Source organism: Sceloporus occidentalis, unplaced genomic scaffold (assembly GCF_023333645.1).
Source record: "Sceloporus occidentalis isolate IW3139 unplaced genomic scaffold, rSceOcc1.0.p SCAF_2, whole genome shotgun sequence".
Taxonomy (NCBI): domain Eukaryota; kingdom Metazoa; phylum Chordata; class Lepidosauria; order Squamata; family Phrynosomatidae; genus Sceloporus; species Sceloporus occidentalis.
In genome coordinates, this window is record NW_028316982.1 from 205,896,458 (window position 1) to 205,922,267 (window position 25,810).

The 25,810-nt window shown below is 42.2% G+C and overlaps 1 protein-coding gene across 8 annotated transcripts in view; it reads left to right on the forward strand.

Moving 5' to 3' along the window:
- Window positions 1-6,638: 6,638 nt before the first annotated feature.
- GRIK1 (glutamate ionotropic receptor kainate type subunit 1) overlaps window positions 6,639-25,810 on the forward strand; it is a 221,483-nt gene continuing 202,311 nt past the window's right edge. For 7 of the 8 annotated variants that reach the window (XM_089512115.1, XM_089512119.1, XM_089512120.1 and 4 more), the window contains exon 1: window positions 6,639-7,413. In XM_089512115.1, the coding sequence (XP_089368241.1) occupies window positions 7,200-7,413 (214 nt within the window). In that variant the 5' untranslated portion in view covers window positions 6,639-7,199. The remainder of the gene's footprint in view (window positions 7,414-25,810) is intronic. The other variant, XM_089512124.1, reaches the window with a different exon arrangement.

Consider the following 25,810-nt stretch of genomic DNA (forward strand, 5'->3'; position numbering starts at 1 on the left):
TGGAAAAGGTGTCATAGGTACGCTGGTGCGTCATGATGATGCCCCTTCTGCGTAATGCCATTTCGGCACTGCACCAAAGGTGCATCATCATGGAGTGCGCCGTGTAGACTGGTGCATGCCACAATGACACACTGCTGGCCGTGGTAGGGTTTCGAGTGTGCGGATGCTCAGTCCTCAGCCTGCCCACAGGCCAGCACTTTCGCTGGTCTGTATAGGGCCTATATCTTGCCCTAGTCAAGAATCATCTGGACTACTGTGTTCCATTCTGGACATCTCATTTTTATAAGGATATAGACAAGTTGGAACAAGTTCAAAGAAGGGCAACAGGATGTTCAGAGGTATGGAGAACAAAATATATGATGAAAGGTTAGTGTTACAATCCTGATGTATTCTATCAGATATATTATTGGTGTGGATAATGGGGGTTGCTTTGGCTAGTAGTGTTCAGTAGAGCCAGGTGGTGCTTATCTAGTGTCCTTGAAGGCCTTGCTCTCAGAGGCTTGGTATGCAGCTTTCAGCTAAGGGGGATAGAAGCCGAGGGGGGAGTGATGGAGGATGTGAGAAAGAGGTGGGGTTTTCTGCGCGGGCTTTTGGCTAATGGGAGGAGTAGTCTAACTAAGGGGATTTAGCTGTTGGTTTGGTTGGGAGGGGTCAGTCTCAGCTAGGAAGCTGAGTGATGTAGAATTGCTGATTCTGGATCTATCAATAAAGTGCTGTTGATTCATCAATCAAGCTGACTGGTTGATTGTCCAGGATTCTGGTCTCGCACTCTGACAGTTAGGGAGTTGGGCATGTTCAACTTGGTGAAGAGAAGACTAAGGACGTAACATGACTGCTCTCTTTAAATATCTAAAGGAATGTCACAGAGAGGAGGGTGAAGGCCTGTCTCCTGCTGCCCCAGAAGGTAGGACCAGGTCTAATGGTTTTAAGTTACAGGATGGTAGATTTCAGTCAAACATTAGAAGGGTTTTCTTGACAGTAAGAGCAGTTCAACAATGGACCCAAATACCTACAAAAGTGGTAGGGTTTCTTTCTCTGCATTTCTTCAAAAAGAGATGGGACAGCAACATGCTGTGAATGCTCTAGCTGGACTTCCTACATTGAGCAGGGGACTGGATTTGAGGGACTATCAGGCCCCTTCCAGCTCTGGGGTTCTATGAATTATTTTGTACAGAAATCCATGTCACTTCATGAGAGTTTTGGAAATTTGTGCAAAACATCTTCGATCCAGCCACACATCTTTTTGTGCAAGATTGCTCTTCTCTAAATAAAGAACAGCCATTTTGCACAACAAAAATCTTATGTAAAAATATTTTGGATAAAAAACAGCAGTCTTGCACAAAAAATGGTTACATGGTTATATTGTGCAAGATTTCTGTGTTGTGAAATACTTCTGTTTCCTGTGCAAGATTTTTGTTGTGCAACATTGGTGGGCTTTTGCATAGAAAACAGAAAACTTGCACCAAAAAAGGAAGAAGTTGTTGTTTAGAAACAGTGGCTGAGATCCTGCATCAAGAGATGTAGCTGTGATGGTATCATCCTAGCTACTGTATGTATTCTGATGTGACCCCCCCCCCCCCCCCGCCGCCAAACACAACTTGGAAGCCAGGCAGCATCACCAACATAGGGATTTCTGAGGTGCTGGGGAGTATGGCAATGCATGATGAAGCATCTTCTCCCTGTGGTGAGGTGCTTTCACAGAGGAAATTGTGACAACTGCCTATCAGACAGTGCTTCAGTGCTGGAAGTAGGTAGAACCTACCCACCTCTCCAGCATCTCATAAATCCCTAAGTTGGTCGTGCTGCCTGGCTTCCAAGGTGGATTTTTGGAGACAACACTTGGTTGTTGACAGTGGCATCATTGGTGAAGTGTGGTGGTACAGCCTGCCCAGGGTGACACCCTAGAAGGGGGCAACATCTAATCATGCACACTGTCCCTGTGCTCCCCCTGCACATGTTCTTCCTGCATGCCATCCCCACACTCCTCTGTGCTGTCTGCATGCACGCTCCCCCACCATCGCTGTGCCCCCCCGCACAACTCACATGCTATCCCCAAATTCTCCCTATGCAACATTCCCCATCTCCCCAATGCGTGACACCCCTCATATGATACCCATGCAGGGACATTGCTGGTTGTTGCACTGGTGCAGTGATAGTAATATGAATTCAAAAAGTTACAGTGTTGTAAATCGAGTTTATGACATCATAAATAATGAACAAGATGTCAGCCATTGCATTTCTGTGAAAAACCCCACATGTATTTCTTCATAGGATAATTTCCCAAAACATGTGCTATGTGAATACTTGGTAAGAACTGTGTAGAAATCTCTTTACAAACAGGGAGAAAACAGTGGAAATTATTCAACTTCACTTGCAAAGATGATATAATTGAATACAGTACAACCCCTGTATCCATGGGACTGGTATCTGTGGTTTCACTTACAAGCATTTGAAAAATATGTTTTTATAGACATTTTCTAGGCCCTTCAGCATGATTCCATGGTATGCTTCAGCCAAAGGATGACCATAGAGTTGTGCTGGAGGACCTAGAGATTACTCTAGACATTTCTAGGTCCTCCAGCACAATTCTATGATATGCTTCTGCTGGAAGTCATTCATTTCAACAGGGTTCACTATTATCTGTGGTTTTGTGTTTTCACAAGTCCAGGAATGTATCACCAGTGAATATGATGGTCATGCTGTATTAACATCCTTGTTCTAAACTGATCTGGTACTCTTCAGATGTGCTGTACTACAATATGGCCATACTCTCTGGAGACTATAAGGGGTATAGTACAACACATTTGGAGGGCATTAGATTGGGGAAAGTTGTAGTGAAGGGTAGAAGGAAGCACTAAACAGTCATTCATTCATTCATTCATTCACCTTGCCTTTCTCTCACAGAACTAGCAAATCACAATTTAAAACAAATACAATGTAAATAAAACATACAAAGGACTAACATTAACAATTTAATTAAACTTTTAATAATGTTAAAAACAATTTAAAACATGGATGAAATAGAAAAAAAAACCCAATTAAAATAGTACAGCTTCAAGAACCAGTGTAGGGTAGTGGTTTGAGAGTTGAGCTATAACTCTGGAGACCAGGGTTCAATTTCCAGCTCAGCCATGGAAACCCACTGGGTAACCTTGGGCATATCACACTCTCTCAGCCTCAGAGGAAGGCAATGATAAACCTCCTCTGAACAAATCTTACCATGAAAGCCCTGTGATAGATTTGCCTTAGGGTCATCATAAGTTGGAAACAACTTGAAGGCACACAGCATCAACAATAACAACAACCTTTTTAAAAAGGTATTTCTTTTTCAACAGGAATAAATGTAAGGTACTACATTTAGACAAGAAAAGTGAAGTGCTTATAAATAGGATGTATGAAACCTGACCTGAAAGCAATACATGTGAAAAGGATGTAGGGGTCTTAGTAGACTACAAGCTAAACATGAGTCAACAGTGTGATGTGGCAGCCCAAAAAAGTCAATGCAATTTTAGGCTGCATAGTGTCCAGGCTGAGAAAATAGTGAGGACACAAGAAAGAGCCTTCTCAATGGTTGCTCTCACCTTCTGGAATTCCCTGTCATGGGAGGTGAGGCTGCCCCCTTCCCTGCTTTCATTCAGCTGGCAGGTAAGATTTTTTAAACAGGTTTTAATATGGAATCACTACATTCAAGAAACCACTATAAACAGCTCCACAAAATAATGGAATGAATGGGTGTGGATGAATGTGTAGACTGAATACTTCTTTATACCAGTCTTGAAGAACCTGGTGTCACACTCCCTCTTTCCTTTGCAACTGGTCCCTCCAATACATGTGACATTGACACAGAGCTTGAAAATGTTATTATTATTTTTTGTCAAAACTCCCACAAACCCATCTAGTATGGGACATGCTGGTTGGCAGATTCTGGAAACTATAGTCCAAAAAAGTAATTTTTCCAAGAGGCATGAACTGAAAAAATGAAGAAAAGGCAGCCAATGGGAAAGGAAACTTTGGGGCTTTACTGATAACATCTAGTAACACTCTTGATGAATCCCCCTTTCTAAATTCAAACTCACCTGCTCTACAGAACAAATGTAGATCAATGCCTTTAGATCAATGCCTTAGCCATCTCTGATAAAGCACTTAACATACTTTTCTTTTACCTTAAAGTGCAATTCAGCATAAAATAAAGACAACACTTAAAACTAAGCAAGACTTACCATGCTTAAAGATGGTTTAAGTTTTGAAATACCTTCACATCATAATTAACTGCATATTTAACCAATCATCATAATAAATCTCATCCCACAAAGCAAGCCTTTTTGCAGCAGTTGAATATCTGTAATATCTGTTAACAAAAATTACACTGTACATGTCTTCAGTAGCTCACACTCCATAATAAATTCCCAGTGTGTTGTTGTACTTACTAATTTCCTTGTACTTTGCTTGCCGTGTGCAAGCATTTACATGATTTTTAGGGGCAAAATAGGTTACTAGTACAGCAAATGCTTTTTTTCCATTTCAGTTTTATAATTTTCTGCTTGAGAAACATTGCCTTATGTCAATGAGGTGGATAGTATGGTGACTGACTTTTAAATTGATACTTGTCCATGCATCCACATTATGAATCAAGTGAGGAGAGCAGTGGAAATAAAAATGGTTAATCATCATTCAGCCATGGTTTGTCACAGGAGAATACAAGAGCTTGGCTGCCTCACATGAGCACTTCTTCTGTTGATTCATAATTTCATGGAATCCACAAGTAAATTTCTCTCGAAGTCCTTGTAAATTGTGTTTTAAATGGGGCACTGCTGGCAGGGTCAGTTCCAGACATTTTGCTGCCTGAGGGAGAACAGCAAATAGTGCTTCCCGCATGCTGTTCCAAGCCAAGGTGCATAATGCTCTACGCCAGCCAAATTATTTCAGCATTTGAGGCAGAAAATCCCAAAAGTGTTTCTCTTTGAGAGTAAAAATACTAGGGCAATACATTAAATAACTAGAGATGTGCTGCCCTTTCTTGACCCCCTGAATTAGCAGCCTTAGATGCTTTCTTCACTCTGTCAAATAGCTGGGCCAGTGTTGACTGCAGAAAATGGGTATTGGCCAGCTGGACTCAACTTAGTCATGTTTGAAGCCCCAGTAGCAATGATATCTGTTTGTGACTAGTGGGGAAACACCAGGCAGGGGACTTCCTAAGGAAGGAAAGACTTGTACTGTATTTGGGATGCACATAGACTTACTGGCCCACAACAGTTAGCGGTCTTGTTTCATGTGCCCTGTCCACATCTTCTTTAGAGAGACCTGCTGGCAGGCTGCAATATATTGCTTAAGGCTGGTTTGCCCAGAGGGAGGAAACAAAATGAGGGCATTTGCTACCCATGGGAATTTTACCACCCCCACCCCCCCCATGAAGTTTTCCTCCCCAAATTTCTAGGATTTCTGGAATGTAATTCTTTAGCTGAACATTTAGAGATACAGCTCAAAGACATAGCTGGGTTAGTCTGGGGAAAAAATCAATACACAAAGGGATCTTGTAGCACATTTGAAAGAAAGAGGCTGATAGCATGAGCTTTCATAGTCTTGAGTCTGCTTCCTTGGAGTGCAGGGTCCAGGGACAGACCCATATAAGCCGGCTGTGTGTGAGAATAGCAATAGAATTACACAACCTTTGGTTAGGGAGATGAGGTGACAATTCGGTTTTAACACTGGCAGACAAGCCAGGAGGAAGGATGTTACCTAAAGCCAAGGTGAGGTGATAACCAGATGAATGGTGATGGGAATATTGCAATATAGTGGGGGAACCAGTGTGGCATAGTAGTTTGACTAAGACTCTGGAGAGCAGGGTTCGAATCCCAACTCGGCCAGGAAACCCACTGGTTGACCTTGGGCAAGTCATACTCTCTCAGCCTCAGAGGATGGCAATGGCAATTTTTAAAACAAAAATTTCAATTTCAAATTTTTAATTTATTTTTTAATTGAAATTTTAATTTTAAAAAATTCTTTTTAAGCTTTCTTTTTTTAAAAAAAAAAATAATCACATTTTAACCAAATCACTATGTATATGGAAATACATTTAGCTTGTGCGTCGGAGATATTGTCATTTGAAAGGTATGGTTTTAATTGTGCTAGTGGGTTATGTCACAATGATTAGCGTGAGCTTCAGGGGTGTGTGGGAATTACGATTTACGAGTAACATTAGTGCAATTTTGTTTTATTTTCCTACAGATTCTGTATGGGGTGGAATGGGAGGAGATCAATGGGGAGGTGACACCATGAGTCACCACACCCGGTGACACTGTTGGGATCTATCGCACCTTGGCATGTTGAAATGTCCTAGGAATCAAAACTTTCCAAAGAAGCCAGCCAATGGAAGGACCCTAGCCATGGATGGATGGTCCTCCCCATCTCCATCTCCATCTCCATCTCCCTCTCCTTCAGGGACCCAGGGGGTGTGACGTCACCAGGGATGCTTTCTGGTCCCTCTTTGGCCCAATGCTGCTCCGAATATTGCCAAGGTCCCCCTCCCTCCCTTTTTGGGAAGCCCCGACGCTGGCCAATCAGGAGCCGGGATTTATGTGCGGGGCTCTCCAGCTGAGAAGGAGGAGGAGGAGGAGGAGAGCTCAGTCCAGTGTCTCTCTCGGAGGCGGAAGGCAATCAGTCCAGTGGCTGCGCTGAGGAGGGAAGGCCAGGAGTCCATTGGGAGCTCAGGCTTTGCCTTCCTCTGAGGCTGAGAGAGTGTGGCTGCAGATAAGGAGGCTGAGGGGAGGGAGCAAAGACCTTCCCCAGGGTCCATTGGGAGCCCAGACTTTGAGGCTGAGAGAGTGTGATTGCAGATAGGGCTGCTGCGGGGGGGAGCAAAGACCCTCCCCAGAGTCTTATTTCTTCTCCCCGCTACTTCCCCTCCATGAGCCGCTTCAGCCATATTCGAGGAGGACCGGCTCCTTTCCAGGAGGAGAGATGATGGGCTAAAGAGAAAAAAGAAGGGAAAGAGGAAGAGAAGAAAGAGAAGAGGAGGAGGAAGAGAGTCCTGACAGACCCAGCAAGCAGTTGTTGGGGTGAAGAAGAGACGCCCAAGGCAATCTGAGCATCCCTCCATCCCTTTCTTTCCTTCTCTCCATCTCCTTGCCATGAGCCAGAAGCCCAGGGAAGGATGAAGAGCCGCAGACGGAGGAGAGGTCCAGCCCGAGCCGGAGCAGCCGATGCATGAGTGCGAGGAGCTGGAAGAGGAGGAGGAAGAAGGAGGAGGAGGAGGAGAAGGCGGGAGGCTGAGGCATGGAGCCCGGCCGGGACTGAGGAGGAGGATGGGGGTCCGCCTGGCCCTTCTCCCCGGACGGAGGGGGGTCCTCCTCCTCCTCCTGCTCTCCCTCGGCCTCGGAAGCCTCCCTCCGGCCGCCCCGCAAGTCCTCAGGATCGGTGAGTCTCTGGCGGAGGATGGGGATGATGATGATGATGATGATGATGATGATGATGATGATGATGATGATGATGATGGGGAGTCCCTTCTGGCCAGAATGGAAAACCCCAGACACTGGGATTTGAAGCCTTGTGAAATCTGAAATAATAATAATAATAATAATAATAATAATAATAATTTTAAAACAGCCTCCAAAGTGGGAATAATTCTGGGTTCCGGAAGAGATCGCGGGAAGGAAAAAGCAGGCTCAGCATCATTGCATCCACACTGCAGAAATGATCCGGTTTGAGAGCGCTTTAGCTGCCAGGGCTCAAGTTGTGGCACCAGAGCTCTGGTGCCACAACCAACGACCCTTCCCAGAAGTCCATTGCCTTGAGTCCTGGCAGCTAAAGCGGATCATTTCTGCAGTGTGGATGCAGCCCCTGTCCCCTTTGCATCCCTTTTATTTCTGGGGTGATGCCATCTCTGGGGTCCCTCTCCTCTTCTTTGGACCAGCAGTTTTTCAGTTTCTGGTTCCTCAGACTCCTTCTCTCTGGAGTTTATCACACTGGGACTGATTTCGGCATTAAACAGATGAAAGCGCATTGAAAGCATCCTGCAAACAAAGCGGCAATGGCAAGTGATTGCGCAAATGGTTATCACACACAATTGTGCAAAATAATGCATCATTGCTGAAATCTGAAAGTAAAAAGATGCTTCTTGGCAAACACTTTAATGGCAACGTCATGTGAACTAATTTCATATACTGTAATTACACGATTTGATCCAGGCTATTCATGGGATAAACTCCTGACTGTGTGATAAACTCCCCTGAGAACTACAAGCAGAAGGAGCAAAGGAACTTGGACATCATGTGTGCCTCTCCATGTGAGGCTTTGGATGGGTTTTTTAAAAGGTGAGTCCATATATCCCCTCAGTCCATATCTGGAATAGGAAGAACCACCCCGCTGTGGAAATTTCTTAGAGCCCCTTTGTCTTTGACACACCATTTGTCAACTGGATGGACCCAGCGCACAAAAGGGTGAGTCTTAATTGGACTCTTTTTACGTCAAAAGCGTGCTTGTTTAGTGCCGGCACATAGGACCTCTTTTCGTTGTGGCTGTCAGCTCTGTTATGCCCAGTGAAAACTGCTGGAGTTGTACAAGAGTGTGAGACAGAGAGAGGGAGAAAATTGAAGTCAGTTTTTCTATGTAGAGAGATCTTCTTGTAGCACCTTTGAGATTAACGGAATGAAAAAATTGGCAGCATGAGCTTTCATAGACTTCAGCCTACTTCCTGAAATGCATCTGAGGAAGTAGACTGAAGTCTACGAAACTCATGCTGCCAGTTTCTTTCAGTTAGTCTCAAAGGTGCTACAAGAAGATCTCTACATACCGATTCCATGGAGCTATATATTTTAGTTTTCCATATTTATTGTCTCAAGGAAACTGATGTACAGTTGTCCTCTGCATGTTTGGGTACTGGGTTTCCCATTTCCATTGAGAAGGGCATGTATTGTTGAATCAAGCTGTGAAAGTTTTAACTTAAAATGGATGATTTTGAATTGTCTGAATCCATACCCATTTTTGTTGGCATGGGAGAGAACTGCTAAAAACTCACCATCTTGACTCAAAGGTCTGATATTTAAAATAGCAAGGTACTTGCTGACAGAGGATTCCACGGTAGCATGGAAGTTGTTTGCAAAATTATGACACAAAAAGAAAACGATAGCGGTGGTTCCATAATCTAAAAGTGCAAGCTAGAAAGCAATGCCATGTCTTCCTTCAGATTCGAAGAGCTGTTGTAAATTGTACAGCAGTCTTGGTGTCAATGTTGCCTGGGGGAGATGGTGTGTTGCCGATTCCTTACCTCTCACTGACCCTGGCATAAACCTCCCTGGGCAGCCAAACACCACAAACAACTACACATGTGTGTGGGCTCTGAGAAGGAGATTTAAAGGGAAAACTTTGCTCCATGGAAACCAAACAAAGTTCACAGGAAGCATTTCTTCCCACAGTGGGCTGCTTGTGTCAGTCAAGTCAGACAGTGAATACCAAGTGTTGAAAAATGTAGAGACAACACTCCAGCGAACACTGGGGGAAATAAAAATAAAATAAATAGAGGAACAGAATATTTGGTCTTGTTTCTTTGTGCTGACCATCCCTGCTCTGGGAATTGTTTATGAGTGCTATCTTTTTTTTTAACAAGTCAGGGAAGTGAAATACTGTACATATATTTCCCCCATGCAGCTGAGAAAGTAGGCTCAAGTCTACAAAAGCTCATGCAACTTACTTCTCTCTTTCAGTTAGTCTCAAAGGTGCTACAAGATCCCTTTCAATACTGATTTTCCAGACTGACACAGCTATGTCTTTGAATTATATTTTCTTTTGATAGTGTTTTGACTGATATATTGAAAAAACAGGGTTGCATGATTCCTTAAAAGGCGAACTAATGAGTCCTTTCTAAATGATACTTTAATTTGTGAAGTCAAAGACTTTCACAGATGGCATCCATAGTTTTTTGTGGGTTTTTCGGGCTATGTGGAGATGCCAGCCACATACTCTTCTAGAACATGGCCATATAGCCTGAAAAAACCACAAAAATGATACTTTAGTTGTCCAATAAGAAACAATGAACCCTGTTTGAGGATTGTGTGTGTGCATGCATGTGCCTGCAAGTCATATACGATTTATAGTGACCCCATGAATTTCACAGGGGTTTCTTAGATAGGGAATACTCAAAGGTGGTTTTGCCAGCCCCTTCCTCTGAAATATAGCCTACAGCAGCTGCTAGTCATTGGTAATTTCCCATCCAAGGACTAACCAGGACTGACCATGCTTAGCGTCCAAGCTCAGGCCAGATCTGGTGGCTTTGGGGTATTTAGTCACCACCACCCCTTTGAGGATTACATTATATATAGAAGCAAGGGATAGAATAGAAAGAGAATGAACATATGCCATCTACTGTGTGTTTGAGTTCTGAAATACACTGTGGAAATCTGTCCATTGTGGGTAGCATTGTATGAGGACCTACTTATGTGTAGTCATAATATATCAATGGGGAAATTATCTTGGGCCTTTCTCCTGCAAAATCTCCCCCTTTATCTTTGCTAACCTGATCTTGAGAAGAGTTGAGCACTTACCTCCAGTAAATCTAATAAGAATCCCTCAGTGATTAAACCAAAGCTTGATACATAAGGGTAATATGTTCAACGGTGTATAAGCTGCTTTAGAATGAGTATCAAGAAGGGCTTAGCATGAAATCCCTGAACTAGTTACTCTTAATTATTGGACTAAAACTGTGGTGGAGACATCTTCAGATTATATGAGATGAAAATGGCAGATCAGTCAACCAACAATCTAGTTCAGCTTAAAAATTGATTTCTCACTTCACAATCTGATCTAGTTATGGATCAGGTCAGATGTAAGTCCTGTTTTAATTCTGCCCTAGCTAGCAGTGATACTTTTCTTTTAAAACCTTACTTTCTTAGACAGAAAAATATGTGTTCTCCTATCTGTATTTACCAACAATTACTACTTATGTGAAGTGGTGTTCTTCCAAAATCAAGTTAACCGGATTTATTAAAGATTGCAATTACACCTGCGGCTTGGTTAAGCTACTGCAAAAGTATTTATTTTCAGTTTGGAACTGTGTGGTTATAAATAGAATTGCATGCACCAGAATCTTGTGGATGTTAGCTCAGAAGTTTGTGTTCAGTATTCAGTAGGTTTTACTCCTTGGATAGGATCACAACCAGAGCAGACATTCAGCAATAAAAGCACAAACCTGTAATCTTAATTAATTACTACCTGCTAGTGACAGTCATGTTGGTATGAAATGATGAAACACCCCATGAAGTGTTTGTTTGCATTTATTTATGTATTTATAGTGTCTTTTATTATGAGTTTGCTGTCATCAGTAAAACTGGCTAACTAATTCTTGTTCTGCTCAGGTTACCAGTGCTACCTAAGGGCTAAGGTGAGTGAGGACCAGAGGCAGTATGCCACAGTGTACTATTTGCTGGGAAGCACAAGCAGAAGGGTGCTGTTGCCCTTTCCTCATACTTGTGATCTGTGAAAGAGCATTTGTTGGTTACTGTGTCATAAGAATATTGGAGAAGATGAGCCTTTGGACTGATCAGGTCCTCTTTGTATTACTATAATGGGTCATTTCCAATGAAAGGAGCACCAGTTTCATGTTTGCAATAGACCTACATCCTTATCTCTCTCAGTAGAACCTCTGTTACAATTCTGAACAGTCTGAGGACTGGCCATTGCACAGGTATTTCAGATACCTAGTATTTCTGACATCCTAGGAAATATTCATAACACATATTTTAACCTTGCTCCATTTTAAGAATAAAATAAGAAATATGCTAGATTGTATCAAACCTCTTTCTAGTCCAGCATTCCCTTCCCATATCTGCGAAAATGTTGCCTATGGGAAGGCCACATACTGGACATCAATGCAATAGTAATCTTCTTCCTTATGTTCCCTAGCAACTGGCATTTAGAGACTTGCCTCTGATAGTGGCGTAATATATATATATATGTAGCCATCATGAGTAATAGCCATCGATAGCCTTATTCTAATCTTCTTTTAAATCTGCCCAGATTGGTAGTCATCACTTTTAGTTCTTTATCCCTTTTTTAGGTGTTCCATTAACTGAATATATCTCTGAACACAGGTAAATAGAGGTGGCAAACTCCTTCAACCTACACATTTACTTGAATATCTGTAAGGTCCCAGCACATATGGCTGTATATATGTAGGGCTGTTTCCATCCAATTAAATATCCTGTAAAACAAACAAACAAAACAACAACAGTAACTGTTAACCTTTTTTCTACTGGGGGACATGGTGATATGTCACTATCGATAACAAAGCCCATAGTTATGCAGGGATAGCTTTTCAAATCTCCTGACATTCTTCAGTTCAACAAGAGTGGATCCATTAGTGGGTCAATTGCTCTGAACTTCAGTGCAAGTAAGAATGATGTTGAATTAGTAAAGTTGGTTAACTTGAGAAAGAAGTTGACAAAAGTATGACTATTATCACTGAAGCAATAATATCTGATGAGTTTATTGATTATTGTTAACTATTGTCCTGTGTTAGGGGTATATGTGTGTATGTTTGTGTGTTCATGCATGCGTGCGTGATTGAGTGAATGCACTGCGCCCATCTTGGTGAAAAATACACCAAAATGAACAAAACTCTGATACTGCATTATACGTGGGAATAAAAAGTTACATAGTGTGATGCAGTATCAAAGACACAATTTTACTGACTAGTTGCCTGGTACAAGCACCACTGAACTAAATGTATGCAACTCTGATTAATTTCAAGAGGTTTTTTTTTTCTTTTTTATGCAGGAGAACTTCTCTAGGGATTGGTTTTCTATATTTCAGAAAACTGTACTTAAATTTATACTGGAATAGAAATTTAGGGGCTTATTCACCCTGTATACAAACAATACACAAGTTTTTTCATTGTATAACGTTTTGATTTCAGCAAGTTATTGACTTTATTATTTCCAGGTACATTTTACAAAAGCCTTTCCTTTGATGTATGAGCATATACAGTGCACTCACCCGTAATAACAGAAATAATATCTTTATATGTACACACAGTCATTTACAGACATCTATATAACTAAAAATTATTCACAGTTCATGAACCCAATAAGCTTGAAGAATTTTCATTTCTTCTCATAGCAAGAATAACATGCAGACTTTATCATCCTATGTTCTATGATATTCAATGAGATTAGGGGCAACCGAGTTTATCTTTTAAATGGGGAAATATGCATGCAGAATATATGAGACTCTTCACAGCTCTAAGCAGGCAGAATGAAAGATGATAGGAGGGAGATGGAGCTGAAATGGGCAAAGAGTTGGTTTATCCCTCTGAAAAATGAAAATAAGTGTCAGCTTCAAGTTTGGGGAATGGGGTGATGTGGTAGCAGAGCCAGGGCTATCAGAGCTGAAGGATAGTGACTTTTCCACTATCATGGCAGATGATATTAGTTGCAGTCCTGACAGTAGCTGAGTAGGGAATGGATTATCTCAATAACAATGTATTATTATGAGCTAATTGGCCAGGGTGTTTACAGATCCACTTTTGGTTTTACCACTGCTACTTCTGCAGCTGCTCAGAGTGAAAAGGGAACTCTGCTGGTGCCAAACATATGAAGGGAGTGGACCTAGGAGAAAGAGTGAAAAATGATGAGTAGATTTGGGGGTTGTTCCCACTTAAGATTTGAAACGATTTAAAATACAACGTTTTTAATAAAATTGATTCAAAATAACACTGTTCTTATCCCGCTATCCGAATCGCTTTGTTCATCATTCCCATCTGGTTATTTAAATCGAAGTTTTTACCTGCAAGCGTTCCTACTTGGCATGAAATCGGTGTTTAAATAAAGCGATTCTTCTCCTCCATACCTTATTTGGAGCTGTCAATCAATAGTACGTCAGAATGACGTAACGTTAATCCGGAATATTTGGAAGCGATTTATCTTTTGGCATTGTTTCCATTTCATTGACTATTTGTGAATTTAGCGAATTTAGGAAAGCGGATTTAGGAAACCCAAGCTCTTTCCAGAGGAACTATGGGATAGGTTTTCCATGACAGCATCCCCTCTTCATGTCTCCCAAAAGACAGCCAGGGAGAATCCCTTCAGAGAGCCCAGAGATCAATGGGGGAGGCTTCTGGCAAAGCGAATTTAAGAAACCCAAGCTCTTTCCAAAGGAACTATGGGATAGGTTTTCCATGACAGCATCCCCTCTTCATGTCTCCCAAAAGACAGCCAGGGAGAATCCCTTCAGAGAGCACAGAGATCAATGGGAGAGGCTTCTGGCAAAGCGAAGCTCTTTCCAGAGGAACTATGGGATAGGTTTTGGAGGGCAGCATCCTGTCTCCCAAGACAGCCAGGGAGAATCCCTTCAGAGAGCCCAGAGATCAATGAAGGAGGCTGCTGGAAAAGCAGGGAGGGAGCACTCTTCCCAAAGATTCTCTTTCCAGGGTTGGAGGAGAAGGCAGATTCCATTTGAGAAATGGAGGGAGAAAGGCTCTATCCCCCCCCCCCCCATTGATCAGAGCCCTTCCTTGCCTGGGCGAGATCAGATGCCTCCTCGCGAGGAGCCTTCCCTTCCCTGTCTGGGCGAGATCAGTTGCCTCCTCGCGAGGAGCCTTCCCTTCCCTGCCTGGGTGAGATCAGATGCCTCCTCGCAAGGAGCCTTCCCTGCCTGGGCGAGATCAGATGCCTCCTCGCGAGGAGCCTTCCCTTCCCTGCCTGGGTGAGATCAGATGCCTCCTCGCGAGGAGGCTTCCCTTCCCTGCCTGGGCAAGGTCAGATGCCTCCTCACGAGGAGCCTTCCCTTCCCTGCCTGGGCAAGGTCAGATGCCTCCTCGCAAGGAGCCTTCCCTTCCCTGCCTGGGCGAGATCAGATGCCTCCTCGCGAGGAGCCTTCCCTTCCCTGCCTGGGCGAGATCAGTGCCCAAGCGGGCAGGGAATGCCTCTTTGAGAGGAGCCTTCCCTTCCTGCCTCTCCTCCGTTAGAAATGGGCTCTCCCCACACAGAGGGGAGGTTGCAATCCACCGGGGGAAGCCTTGTACTCCTTTGGCAGATGCAGGCGCTTGAGCAGCCAGGACTTCAGGCGCTTAAAGCGCTGAAGAGATTAAGCGCCTGTAAACCATTAAAATAAAAAATAAAAATAATCCTTATCTCTTATTGAAAGACCACAGCGGACAAAGGGGTGAGGGAAGCAAAAATGGCGACAGCCAGACGGATGGGGACAGAAAGGGCAACTCCCCCAAGGACAGCCCCATCGCACTCCGCTCCTCCCATTCAGGAGGTGGCGCAGTGGTTAAATGCCTGTACTGCAGCCATTCACTCAAAACCACAAGGTTGCGAGTTCAAGACCAGCAAAAGGGCCCAAGCTTGACTCAGGCTTGCATCCTTCCGAGGTCGCTAAAATGAGTACCCAGACTGTTGGGGGCAAATTAGCTTACTTGCTAATTAGCTTACTTGCTGTTCACCGCTATGATCTTTGGAATAGCGGTATATAAATAAAAAAAAAAAAACAAAAACAAAAACAATTCATCTAACGCAATTTCAAAGGCTGTCGTTCCTATTTAAATGCTCCGGTTCCTAAATCGAATCAATGGAAAAACGTAGGTCGGACCCTAGTGTTTTTTTAACACGCGTTAAATGAGGAAAACTCGAATCAAAATTTTATTCCGCTCTACAATTCGATTTGTAGTGGGGACGATTGTGGGTTGCTCTAGAACCGTTCTAGGTTTAAATCGGATCCTAATAGGAACGCCACTCCTTGGATTCGATTCAGAATGCGGGGTTTCACCTAGTGAGAACAACCCCTTGGAATCTTCATGGCAGAGGATCCTTTGGGAACATCTGGAGCCACCCCTGTTCTAATCCAAAGCCATTTGATCAGGCAATTAGAATTGTCAGCTTTACAAAGACCTGTCCCTGCCCTCTGAGAATAAAAATTAATAGAACAGGTGAGCTGCTATGGATCAACACAGTTGTCTATGTGGACCTCCTTGCCAGGATGAGCACCTACATTTCAAAATGCATGATAATACCCTTGGTACTGCTGCATACCATCCATGTATGGTAGTGAAGGCTGGACAGTGAAGAAAGCTGACAAGATGAAAATCAACTCATTTGAAATATGATGCTGGAGGGGAGTTCTATGAATACTATGGATGACACACATAAACATATATATAAGGTCTGAGAGTAAACTAAGTGAGAATTCTTATCAGAGGCCAAGATGACTAAAGCATGGCTATCATACTTTGGACATATCATGAGACAGCAATATTGTACAGTGTTTTGTAAGCTTTATGGGTGTAAAAGAATCAGTCTTCACTATAACTGTGATCTCAAAACTCATGGTTACAATAATAAACTTGCACCAATTAAGGGAAGGGCAACTCCACCCTGCAAAAGATGTTTATTAGTACTGTCAGTTGCTGCGGATTAGTAGTTTTGCTTGTACCACAATGCAAATGTCAGTTCACCCAGTGAAATATGCTAATGCAGTGACTTCTGCTGTAATGAGAAAATGCCTGCTGCATCATATCTGATTATTCTAAATATATTCTTTTGAATTAACTATAGTGATAAAAAGAAACTTAGTCTTTTGAAATAAGCATTAGTCAAAGAATTAGATTTTTCTTATGTAGACAGAATGAGCAATCTTGAATTTCACATTCCAGATGCTCATCACCTGCAATTACATTTAATTAGATTGTAATTCAATTTTAATTTGTTTTAAATGGATTTACAACACTTCCACTTAATAACAAACCATTTAACTACAGTTTAGTTCTAAAATGTTATTGCTTTTAAGAGCCAAAGTCAAATGTTTGGGTTCCATTGAAACTGAATATAACTTTTATGCCATTGTGATCTGGGATACCTTGAAAATCAATGATTTCATTGGTGCAGGTACTCCATTTACTGATGCAGATGACAACTGTTCCACACTGTTGTTAAGTTTATAATTGCTGTGGACATTTTATTATCTGAGGCCCTTTCACATTACACAGTTATAGCACTTTGGTTCCACATTAATTGATATGATTCCATCTGGTACACTTTTAAAATCTGTAGTTCGGGGAGACACTCTTCCACTGGATGGAAACATGATGCTTAAAGTAGAATCAAAGTGCTATAATTGTGTTAAAAGGCCCCAGGCCCCAGAAGTGTTAAAAGGCCCCAGGTGTCTGATTTGCTGGTGATGAGTCTCTCTGTATTTGGCTAGGCTGATCCTCAGATGGCAGATATTTAGGTCATACTTGAAGCTTTCTCAGCTTGATATAGTCTGCTAGATCTTGTACTCTGCTGCCTGACCTTGAATGGGTCAAGTAGATATCTACAGTTCTAATCCTCTCCCAGCCAAGAGCACTTCCACATGGCATCCTATGCATCATCTTGTGAACAACCTGTGAAAGTACACCATCCTCTTCTTTAAATGATCCTTGCCCATTATTCAACGGTATCATTTTGCCAATGACGATGGTGTTGTGCTCAAAGATGCTGTTCTGGCCTGTGCACCAGATGAGGAGGAATCCAGCACAGATTTAGGCTGCACTAGTTAAAAAAGCAAAAGCCAAATAAATTAGGAACCCACTAACAAAGCACTGCTACTTGTGCAACTAAAATGGGCTGAGAAAATGTCAAAGGTGAGGGGATCATATCAGCCCCACAGGAGATGTTGGAGGGATGCACTCACTGCCACACCCCCAGCAAAACAAATTCCATTTTCATATCTCTCTGGCTTTGCTTCACGCACGAAGATTCAGGAAGGACTCATCCTGCGCTTTGTACAAGTGAATTGATGACTAAAAAGGCCAATCCGGGATAAACAGGTCCAGTTGCAGAAAGCACAGTGGAAAGTCTCCTTGGGTGATGTTTCCGGGTTGCGGTTCTTTCTGCGTTGTCATTTCTCTTTGAGACTTGTTCGGCGTGAGCTTTCAAAAAAGGCTGCAGCATCGTGGATAGTGTGTCTCCATGCCTTCCAATGCGAGGCCAGGGCAGACCATTGTTGGTGATCAGTTTGGCCAAGCCTGAGATGTTGTTTCAGGGAGTCCTTGTATCTCTTCTTTGGGGTGCCCCTCTTACGTTGACCCGTGGCAAGTTCACCATACACCACACCATACTATTTTTGGGAGGCGATGGTCCTTCATCCTAGAAACGTGTCCTGCCCAGCACAGCTGCGTCCACAGTAGCATGGTCTCAATGCTGGTGGTCCCTGCTTGCTCAAGGACAGCAACATTTGTCACATAGTCAGTACAGTGTATATTTAGAATTGTGCGTAAACAGCACTGATGAAAGCGTTCAAGGAGTTGTAGGTGTTGGCAATAGGTGACACATGTTTCAGACCCATAGAGGAGAATAGACAGTTCAATGGCTCTATACACACTGATTTTTGTGCTTCGCCTCAAGTGTTTGTTACTCCAGACTCTTTTGTGAAGCCTTCCGAATGCACTATATGCCTTTGCTAGTCTGTGATCGATCTCTTTATCAATCTTGGTGTCTGAGGAGATGATGCTTCCCAGGTAGGTGAACTGCTGGACGGACTTAAGCACAGATTTGCCTTCAGTGATGTGAGGATGGTAGTGTTCTTCCTGTGGTGCCGGCTGGTAGAGAACTTCCATTTTCTTCAGACTGACTTCCAGTCCAAAGAGCTCTACAGATGTTGCAAAACAAGATGTTAGGCACTGCAGAACTGCTTCTGTATGGGCAACAAGGACAGCATCATCAGCAAAAAGCAGCTCATGGACTAGATAGCTTAGAGTCTTAGTGCGGGCCCTCAGGCGGCTTAAGTTAAACAGGCTACCATCAATATGGTAGCATATATAAATGCCGTCTTCTTCTTTGAGATCTGCCATAGCCCTTTGGAGCATCATGCTGAAGAAAATTGTAAATAGAGTTGGAGTGAGAACACAACCTTGTTTCACACATTTTCATATATATGTATATATATATTTGGTCTCCAAATGCCTTCTAGAAGGTGTGGGGGCATTTTCATGATGTTCTTCCTGTTCATTTTTTGATCTCTGGGGCCCACAAAAATAGCCCTGGGGGAACCACACATGGCCTGCGGGCAGTACTTTGCCTGCACCTGTGGTAGAACAACTAACAGAATTCACCAATGCCCTGTTTTCCTGCACTAACTTTACACTGGAATTAGACCATTCTTTTTGTGCGGTGGTATTTCATTCTCCTGTGTAGATTTGGCTAGCTTGTGCAGAATTGCAGCAGAAATTGTTGTCTCACCCTCTGCAAACACATAGCCTTCAACTGTCCTGATTTGACAGGGATAGAGTCCTGATTAATCCTTTGTTGCCTCATTTTTTCAGCTTCTTTAAAATGTCCCAGTTTCTCTCTCCTCCTCTCCTTTCCCGTATTTGTTCTCAGCTTACTTCAGTTGCTGCAAACTGAGGCTCTGTGCAGACTGGTCAATAAAGCCAGTCTGGGGGCAAAGTCAGGGCGTCTCATCCACATCATGCACACCCCGACTCCAACCACCAAGGTGCTGTGATGCTGCACGCCACTCCGCACAGCATGTGGCGTCACAGCTCTGGTGCTGCATCTGCACAACACAGTGCCAAAGGAGCGCCTTATAGCCATGGCACTGTAGCTATTGCACTCTCCTGGGTGCAAAAAGGACCTGCTTTTTGCAGCTCCTTTTCATGCCCTGGAAAGCCCTTAGGGGCTGTGTGTACATCCCCTGAGTTCACAGTACAAGAATAGTTTGCACCCAATCAACATAGTGTGAAGAGAGGAGGGGGCACCATCTTGCTTTTCCAAGTAGGGTCGGGCAGAAGCAAACTGCTGCAGCCTCTCCTGCCTTGTGTCTTCTTGCTCATTAATAACATTTGCCCTCCTGACCACACTCTTAATGTTGCTTGAACACATGTGTTATTGTTTTTATCTGTGATATGTTGGAGGCTATGCAAGCATATGGCTGGAAAACATTCTGTTTTAGATAGTTGTTATGTACTACAGAACCAGCAAGGTAAGGCACAGGAAAGACCTATGCTTCCTATAATCTGAAAGACTGTATCTCTCCATATTAACCTGTCAGAATCTATAGGAGTGGGCTTTCTCTTGGTCCCACTATGGTCACAGGCTCACTTGGTGGGGGTAAGAGAGAGCCTTCTTTTGGGGGAGGCTAAGCTGGCCCCCTCTCTGCCTTCTTTTCACCAGTAGGAGAAGACCTTTTTGTTTAAGAAGGCTTTTAATATGTAATTATTCACATGGAGGCCTTTTACTGGGGTTGTGTTTAATTTATTTTAACTTTTCCATGCCTAATTTTATACTGTTTTAATTTGATGATTTTAATTTCTCCCCAATATTTTGGGGTCTTAATTTATTCCTTTTGTGAGTTCCCTTAGGTCCCACTCTGGGAGAAAGGTGGCATATAAATGAATGAATAAATAGGACAACATTACTGCCTGGGATAGATTCCTTAGGAATTTCTTACATAGGAATAAAGAATGAAAAGCAGCTTGCATGGAAGGTCAATGCTGACTGTTGCTCAGTCCAATCGAAGCCAGAACATGAAGAGTTTGCATGTCAAGAGAAACCAGTTGGCTGCCTAGGCATGAAAACAGTAGGTTAAAGTCTTGGCTTCAATAAATGGAAAGCATTTCTTACACACCTTTCATATTGGGCTTAGATTGCCTTGCAAGGTGTGGTATGTCAGGTGGTCATATAAGCAACAGTCTTAACAGTAAATCACCCATCCCATTAAGGAATGGCGTTCCCAGGTACTTATCTTTGCTCTGGTAGAAACGCGCAGGAAGCGTCGTCCTGGTGCCGATACTAGGGTTTTGGAGCGCATAGCGTCCGCACGCTCCTGAATCCTAGTGTGCAACAACTGCGCCATCATGGCAGTCTCCCATTCACAAGCACACCACAGCATCTGCACATCATGGTGCCACACTTGTGTAATTGACGTGCCACAGTGCACCAATGGCACACATAGCAGCGGCCATGTGCCTCAAAAAGGACCCCCCTTCAGTGGGTTCTTTTTCTATGGAGGGAGGCTGTGTGGTTTGGCTGCTGTGACCTCCCTCAGGAGCAAAAACAGGCAGCTCCAGCCTGCTCTTTTGGGGTGGTCTGTCAAGCCCCTTCATGCAATTTTAAAGCTCTGTGGAAGATTGTGTTGCCACAAGGCATTCTAAGGTGGGTTCTGTTAATACTGAAACCTTTCTGCATTGTATTGTGCTGCTTTGTTTTACATTTTCTGCTGCTTTTTAAAAAGTTTTATATTGGTTGCCTAGGCATGAAGACTATAGGCCAAAGCGTTGGGGTTTTAAAAACCCCTAAAGACAATTGTTTTATAATGCCCTACCCACTAAATAAATAAAACAAAACAAGAAAAAACAAAACTCTTACTTGCTACTGTAATTTTATTTTATTTTAAAATTCTAGTGGGAACTTAAGCTCTCTCTGCTGCCCTTCTGCTCCCTCTTTAGCTCCCTCTACTGCACATGATCCAGCCTTGGCACTGGTAGTGAATTACATAAGGGCAGTACTCCAGTGCTAATGGGTACTAACTACTACTTCAGTAGCTGGGTTGGAAAAAGAGAGGGATCCCACATGTTAACATGAAAGTTCACAGTAGAATACTATATACTTCTCCTGATATTCATAGGATTAGGTTTGGTACAGAGGGGACCAAAACCAAACAAACACACAAATGATTTTTCAAATCAGACTTATGCAACATATTTTAAAACAATTTGAGTATTACAATTTAGTATTCAATTCACTGCTAGCTACCATTTTCTTCAGACAGACTAGAGTAATATTCTGTTGATTCTGTCTGTCTGTCTGTCTCTTTCTCTCTCTGGAATCCAGTTAAACTGGAAAGCTTTTTGTATGTATCCATTGTTCTTTTGGAATCTTAAACAAGGTACTTGATACTTGGGTATCAAAAGAGACAAGTCTAGAAGGTCTCAGCCCGTGTTGTCAGTGATCTGAGAAAAACAAAACACCAGAACTAGTGGGTTGTAACTGCAGTTGGGGCCAGAACTGTCTTGACTACTAACTCAGGGACAATTTATTCTTTTTATCCAGTCCAACTTTTTTTTCTAATATTAAATAATTGAGCTTTTGGAATAATTCTCTCTGGTTTTTTTTTTATCATAGAGTTGGAAGAGACCCCAAGGGCCATACAATCCAACCCCCTGCCATGCAGGAAATCACAATGAAAGCATCCCCGACAGATGGCCATCCAGCCTCTGTTGTGCTGTTGTTTTTATATATACAAAATATGTATAATGCTGTTCTCACTTTATTTGCCTTTGGAATCAGTTCATGTGTTACAGACTACATATATCTGAATGTCAGATCTTACCTGCCTTGTAAGCTGTTGGTCAGTGGTGCAAAATACATTCTCCTGTCCACATGATTATTATATCAATACTGCTGAGGAGGTCAGTTAAAACTAAATGGTAAATAATAATGATATTCAAGTTTTTCCTCATTTTTTTGACAAAAAAACTATCTGCCAAAGAAGTTACAACTAGAAAATAATGCTAGTAATTTCTCTAAATTATATTAAAAATTCAATAAAAGCCATTTTAAAAATGTAGAAAGGAATAGGCGTGAACATCCAAATGCATAACATATTATTTAAAGACTAACCCAAAAGTAAAAGCATAGCTGAACAATCCTTATCCATTAGTGGCAGCTTGTATTGTAGGCCAAGATCCAATGTAAAACTGGTGGGCCAAAAAGCCTTCATCAATGTAGACACTTTGGCTTAGAGGGAACCAGGCCTAAACAGGAAAGTGGTAGATTTGTATCTGGCTGTGGTGTGTGGTGAGCACTTCCAACATCCTATGTACCCTTAGAATCAGTTGGGAGTTCTGGTGCCCTATATGGATCAATTGGTGGTTGTCTCTGTCCAAGGTGGAGGGAGGGTAATAGAGCAGTGCTTGGGTGCCTGACAGACATGTAAGCTGGTGCATTGCACTTTTTGGTATCCATTGTTACATGAGCTGTCTTGAATCCCATTCTGGAAGAAAGGTAGGATACAAATCCAAGAAATAAATAAAATAAAAATAAACAGGGAAATCAAAAGACTGCAGTTTTGTGTGCTTCCTCACTCTTATTGCAAGAGCGTATCAGCTCCTTTGTTGCCCAACCTTGGAAAATGCACAACCTCTCACACAACTGGGACTTGTACATGCAAACTGGCACCAGTGAGTTCAGGAAAAAGCCTTTGCTGCAATATGAAGATACCCGTCTAATTTGCAGAGATGCCATTCTTCACAAATTTTTTTCGTAAAGGAAGCAATGAATAATTTTAGCATATGTATTCCTGCTGAGAGAAAGTCTTTGCAAATCACATTTTCAAAGCCTATTTACAATTTGAGACTTATTCTGTGCAAAATGTTTTGCACAAAACATGATTGTTTTGCACAGAAAATAATACTGGCTATGCAGAAAATATTTTCTGTGCAGAAAATATCTAAAGAAAACCACATGGAAATTTTTTATCGAATAGGTCCTGAACTGCAAAGATTCTCATCTTTTTCCCATCAGGATTTCTCAATACAAAACATTACATTTTTATGATTTTTTGAAATATTTTTGAATATTCTTTCTTGCTATTTTGTAAGCTCTATAATCCATTATAAATAGACAAATGTATCATATTGCAAATGATTGCTATAAACTGGCATATAAAATTACCAATTGCTTGAAAAGTATGCACTTATTTGCCCTCTTGTCCCAGGTCTTGACTATACTTGTTTTTTTTTTCTGAATTGCATATGGCTTAAACAGTAAATGTCTTTATTGTAAATATGCCTTGTGAGGAAATTGGACTTGTATCCTACACTTTTCCAAACTGCTGCCATTGCACAGACTTAGGCAGGAAGAGCTTAGAAAGGTTACTCTTTTGGACTGCAGCTCCCAGAATCATGCCATTGTCCCTGCTCATGATGTAAAAAAGCAATTCCCCCTATCTCTGGTAGCAAGTATATATCTGTTCCCTTTCTCATAAAGGCAATCTATAAATATGTACATGAGTTGCAAGCCACTCGATAGCCCTATGCACCTTGGGAAATACAAGGGACACAATCTGTGCCTGGATTTCACTCATCGTTCTATGTACTGTGTAGCTTTTGCATTTTCTTCATCTACATTTTGTGTCAATATGTTTTTGTATTCTGCTGTCTGAGAAAAAAGAATTCATTGCATATAGTGCAATGTGTACTTCAGCATAACAGCATTTCTAATCTGTAGATGGTTAAATGTAAACATTGAGCTGCAGATCATTTCTTGAAAGATCCGGAAGCATAGTGATGCTAATATATTAATTTGTGGATGTAAAATTTGAAGTGATTCTTGTAGCTGAGAGAAAAGCTTGGAAAGAGCTGCATCTTGACAAGCTTATCATCTCACATGTCTAGCCATAAATGAGTAATAAATATATGCATCACTCTTACAGGTTTTCCCCATTATGCCTAGGAGCTCACTCCTGTCTCTGTAATGAAGTTAGTATCACTATCACAGCACCCACCAATCGCCTACATCTCCTAATTTTACATATTCAACAGGGCAATTGTTTTGTCTTTCATCCTGCGATAAACTCTTAAATCATTCCCATATGGCCCATCTTTCACTAGCAAGTTCTGCTGTTCTGCTGGAGGACAACCTCTTCAGTGCTCCCCCACCCTTTTCATTATGGACTATTCTGTACATACTGTTCAGTAATAAAGCTTAAATCTTGCCTCCTCTCCAAGTATTTTAAGCAACTCTCTTTAATCTTCTTTTCTCAGAAAGGCTTGATTTGACTGGCCCAGAGATTGTTCAGCAGTTTGAAAAATAATTTAAAAAATCCTTTCGAAAGAACTGATTAGTTTTACTGCGCAGCTTTGGATCCGTGACCTCGAAGCCCAGTCTGTCCTAGTTTATGGTGCGTTTACGATAATGAGAAAGATTTAAGGAGGAAACGTTCCCATTATCTGGCTTTCCCTTTCTGTGCTGATGCTAATAAAACTTTACAGGACAAGTGGCTCTTTGAAATATTTTTTTTAAAACTCTCAGACAAAACACATACACATATACAAACACATAAAGCAACATCCAAAGTTGTTCTAAAAACTGTAAACTGCATTCCCAAGATGCAAGAGATAGTGCCAATTTCCATTGAAATGAAGAACTAAAGCATTGCTGTGAACAATGCAGCAATTAGTTGCTGCAGTGCTCTTGTAAAGCACTTGTTCCATGTCAGCAGAACAGTTCCCAGTGGACTGCATTCACTGTAGTAGCTAGTTGTTTGTTTGTTTGTTTAAAAAAAAAGATTGTGCTTTTTAAAAAAGATTGTGTGTGCAGATGAAAATTAAAAGAAATCTCAAACCACCTGTAGTTCAGCAAAGTACTTGATGGGTGGGGGCATATGAGTTCCCATTTTGTTCTCTTAACAACTCTGTGGGGCTGGTTACACCAAGAAAGGTCTGAAGCATAGGGGCCAAAAGGACTGCTCTGGGCCCACATTGGTCCCAACTGCACCAGGACTGTGGCGACCACATAGGAGTATATATCCGGGCGGCTGCCGTGGTCCTGAATCAGGTGGCTGGAAGGGGCGGATTCTATCTGCTCCTTCTTGGCTTAGTTTTTCTTGCTTGGTGTGGCATCAGCACAGCTTCAGGCTGCGTTTGGGGCATGTATAATGTAAACGACACGCTTCCACACAACCTGAAGCTGTGTCATTTTGCTTGTGTGTCTTGGGCCTGATGTTTTGTGGCTCCATGTGTACTTGAACTGGGGTCTAACACAGCCCCAGCCTGCTATTCTAACCACTATACTGTGTTAGCCCATAAATAATCCAGAGATGAGCACACCTGAAAGCAAGAACT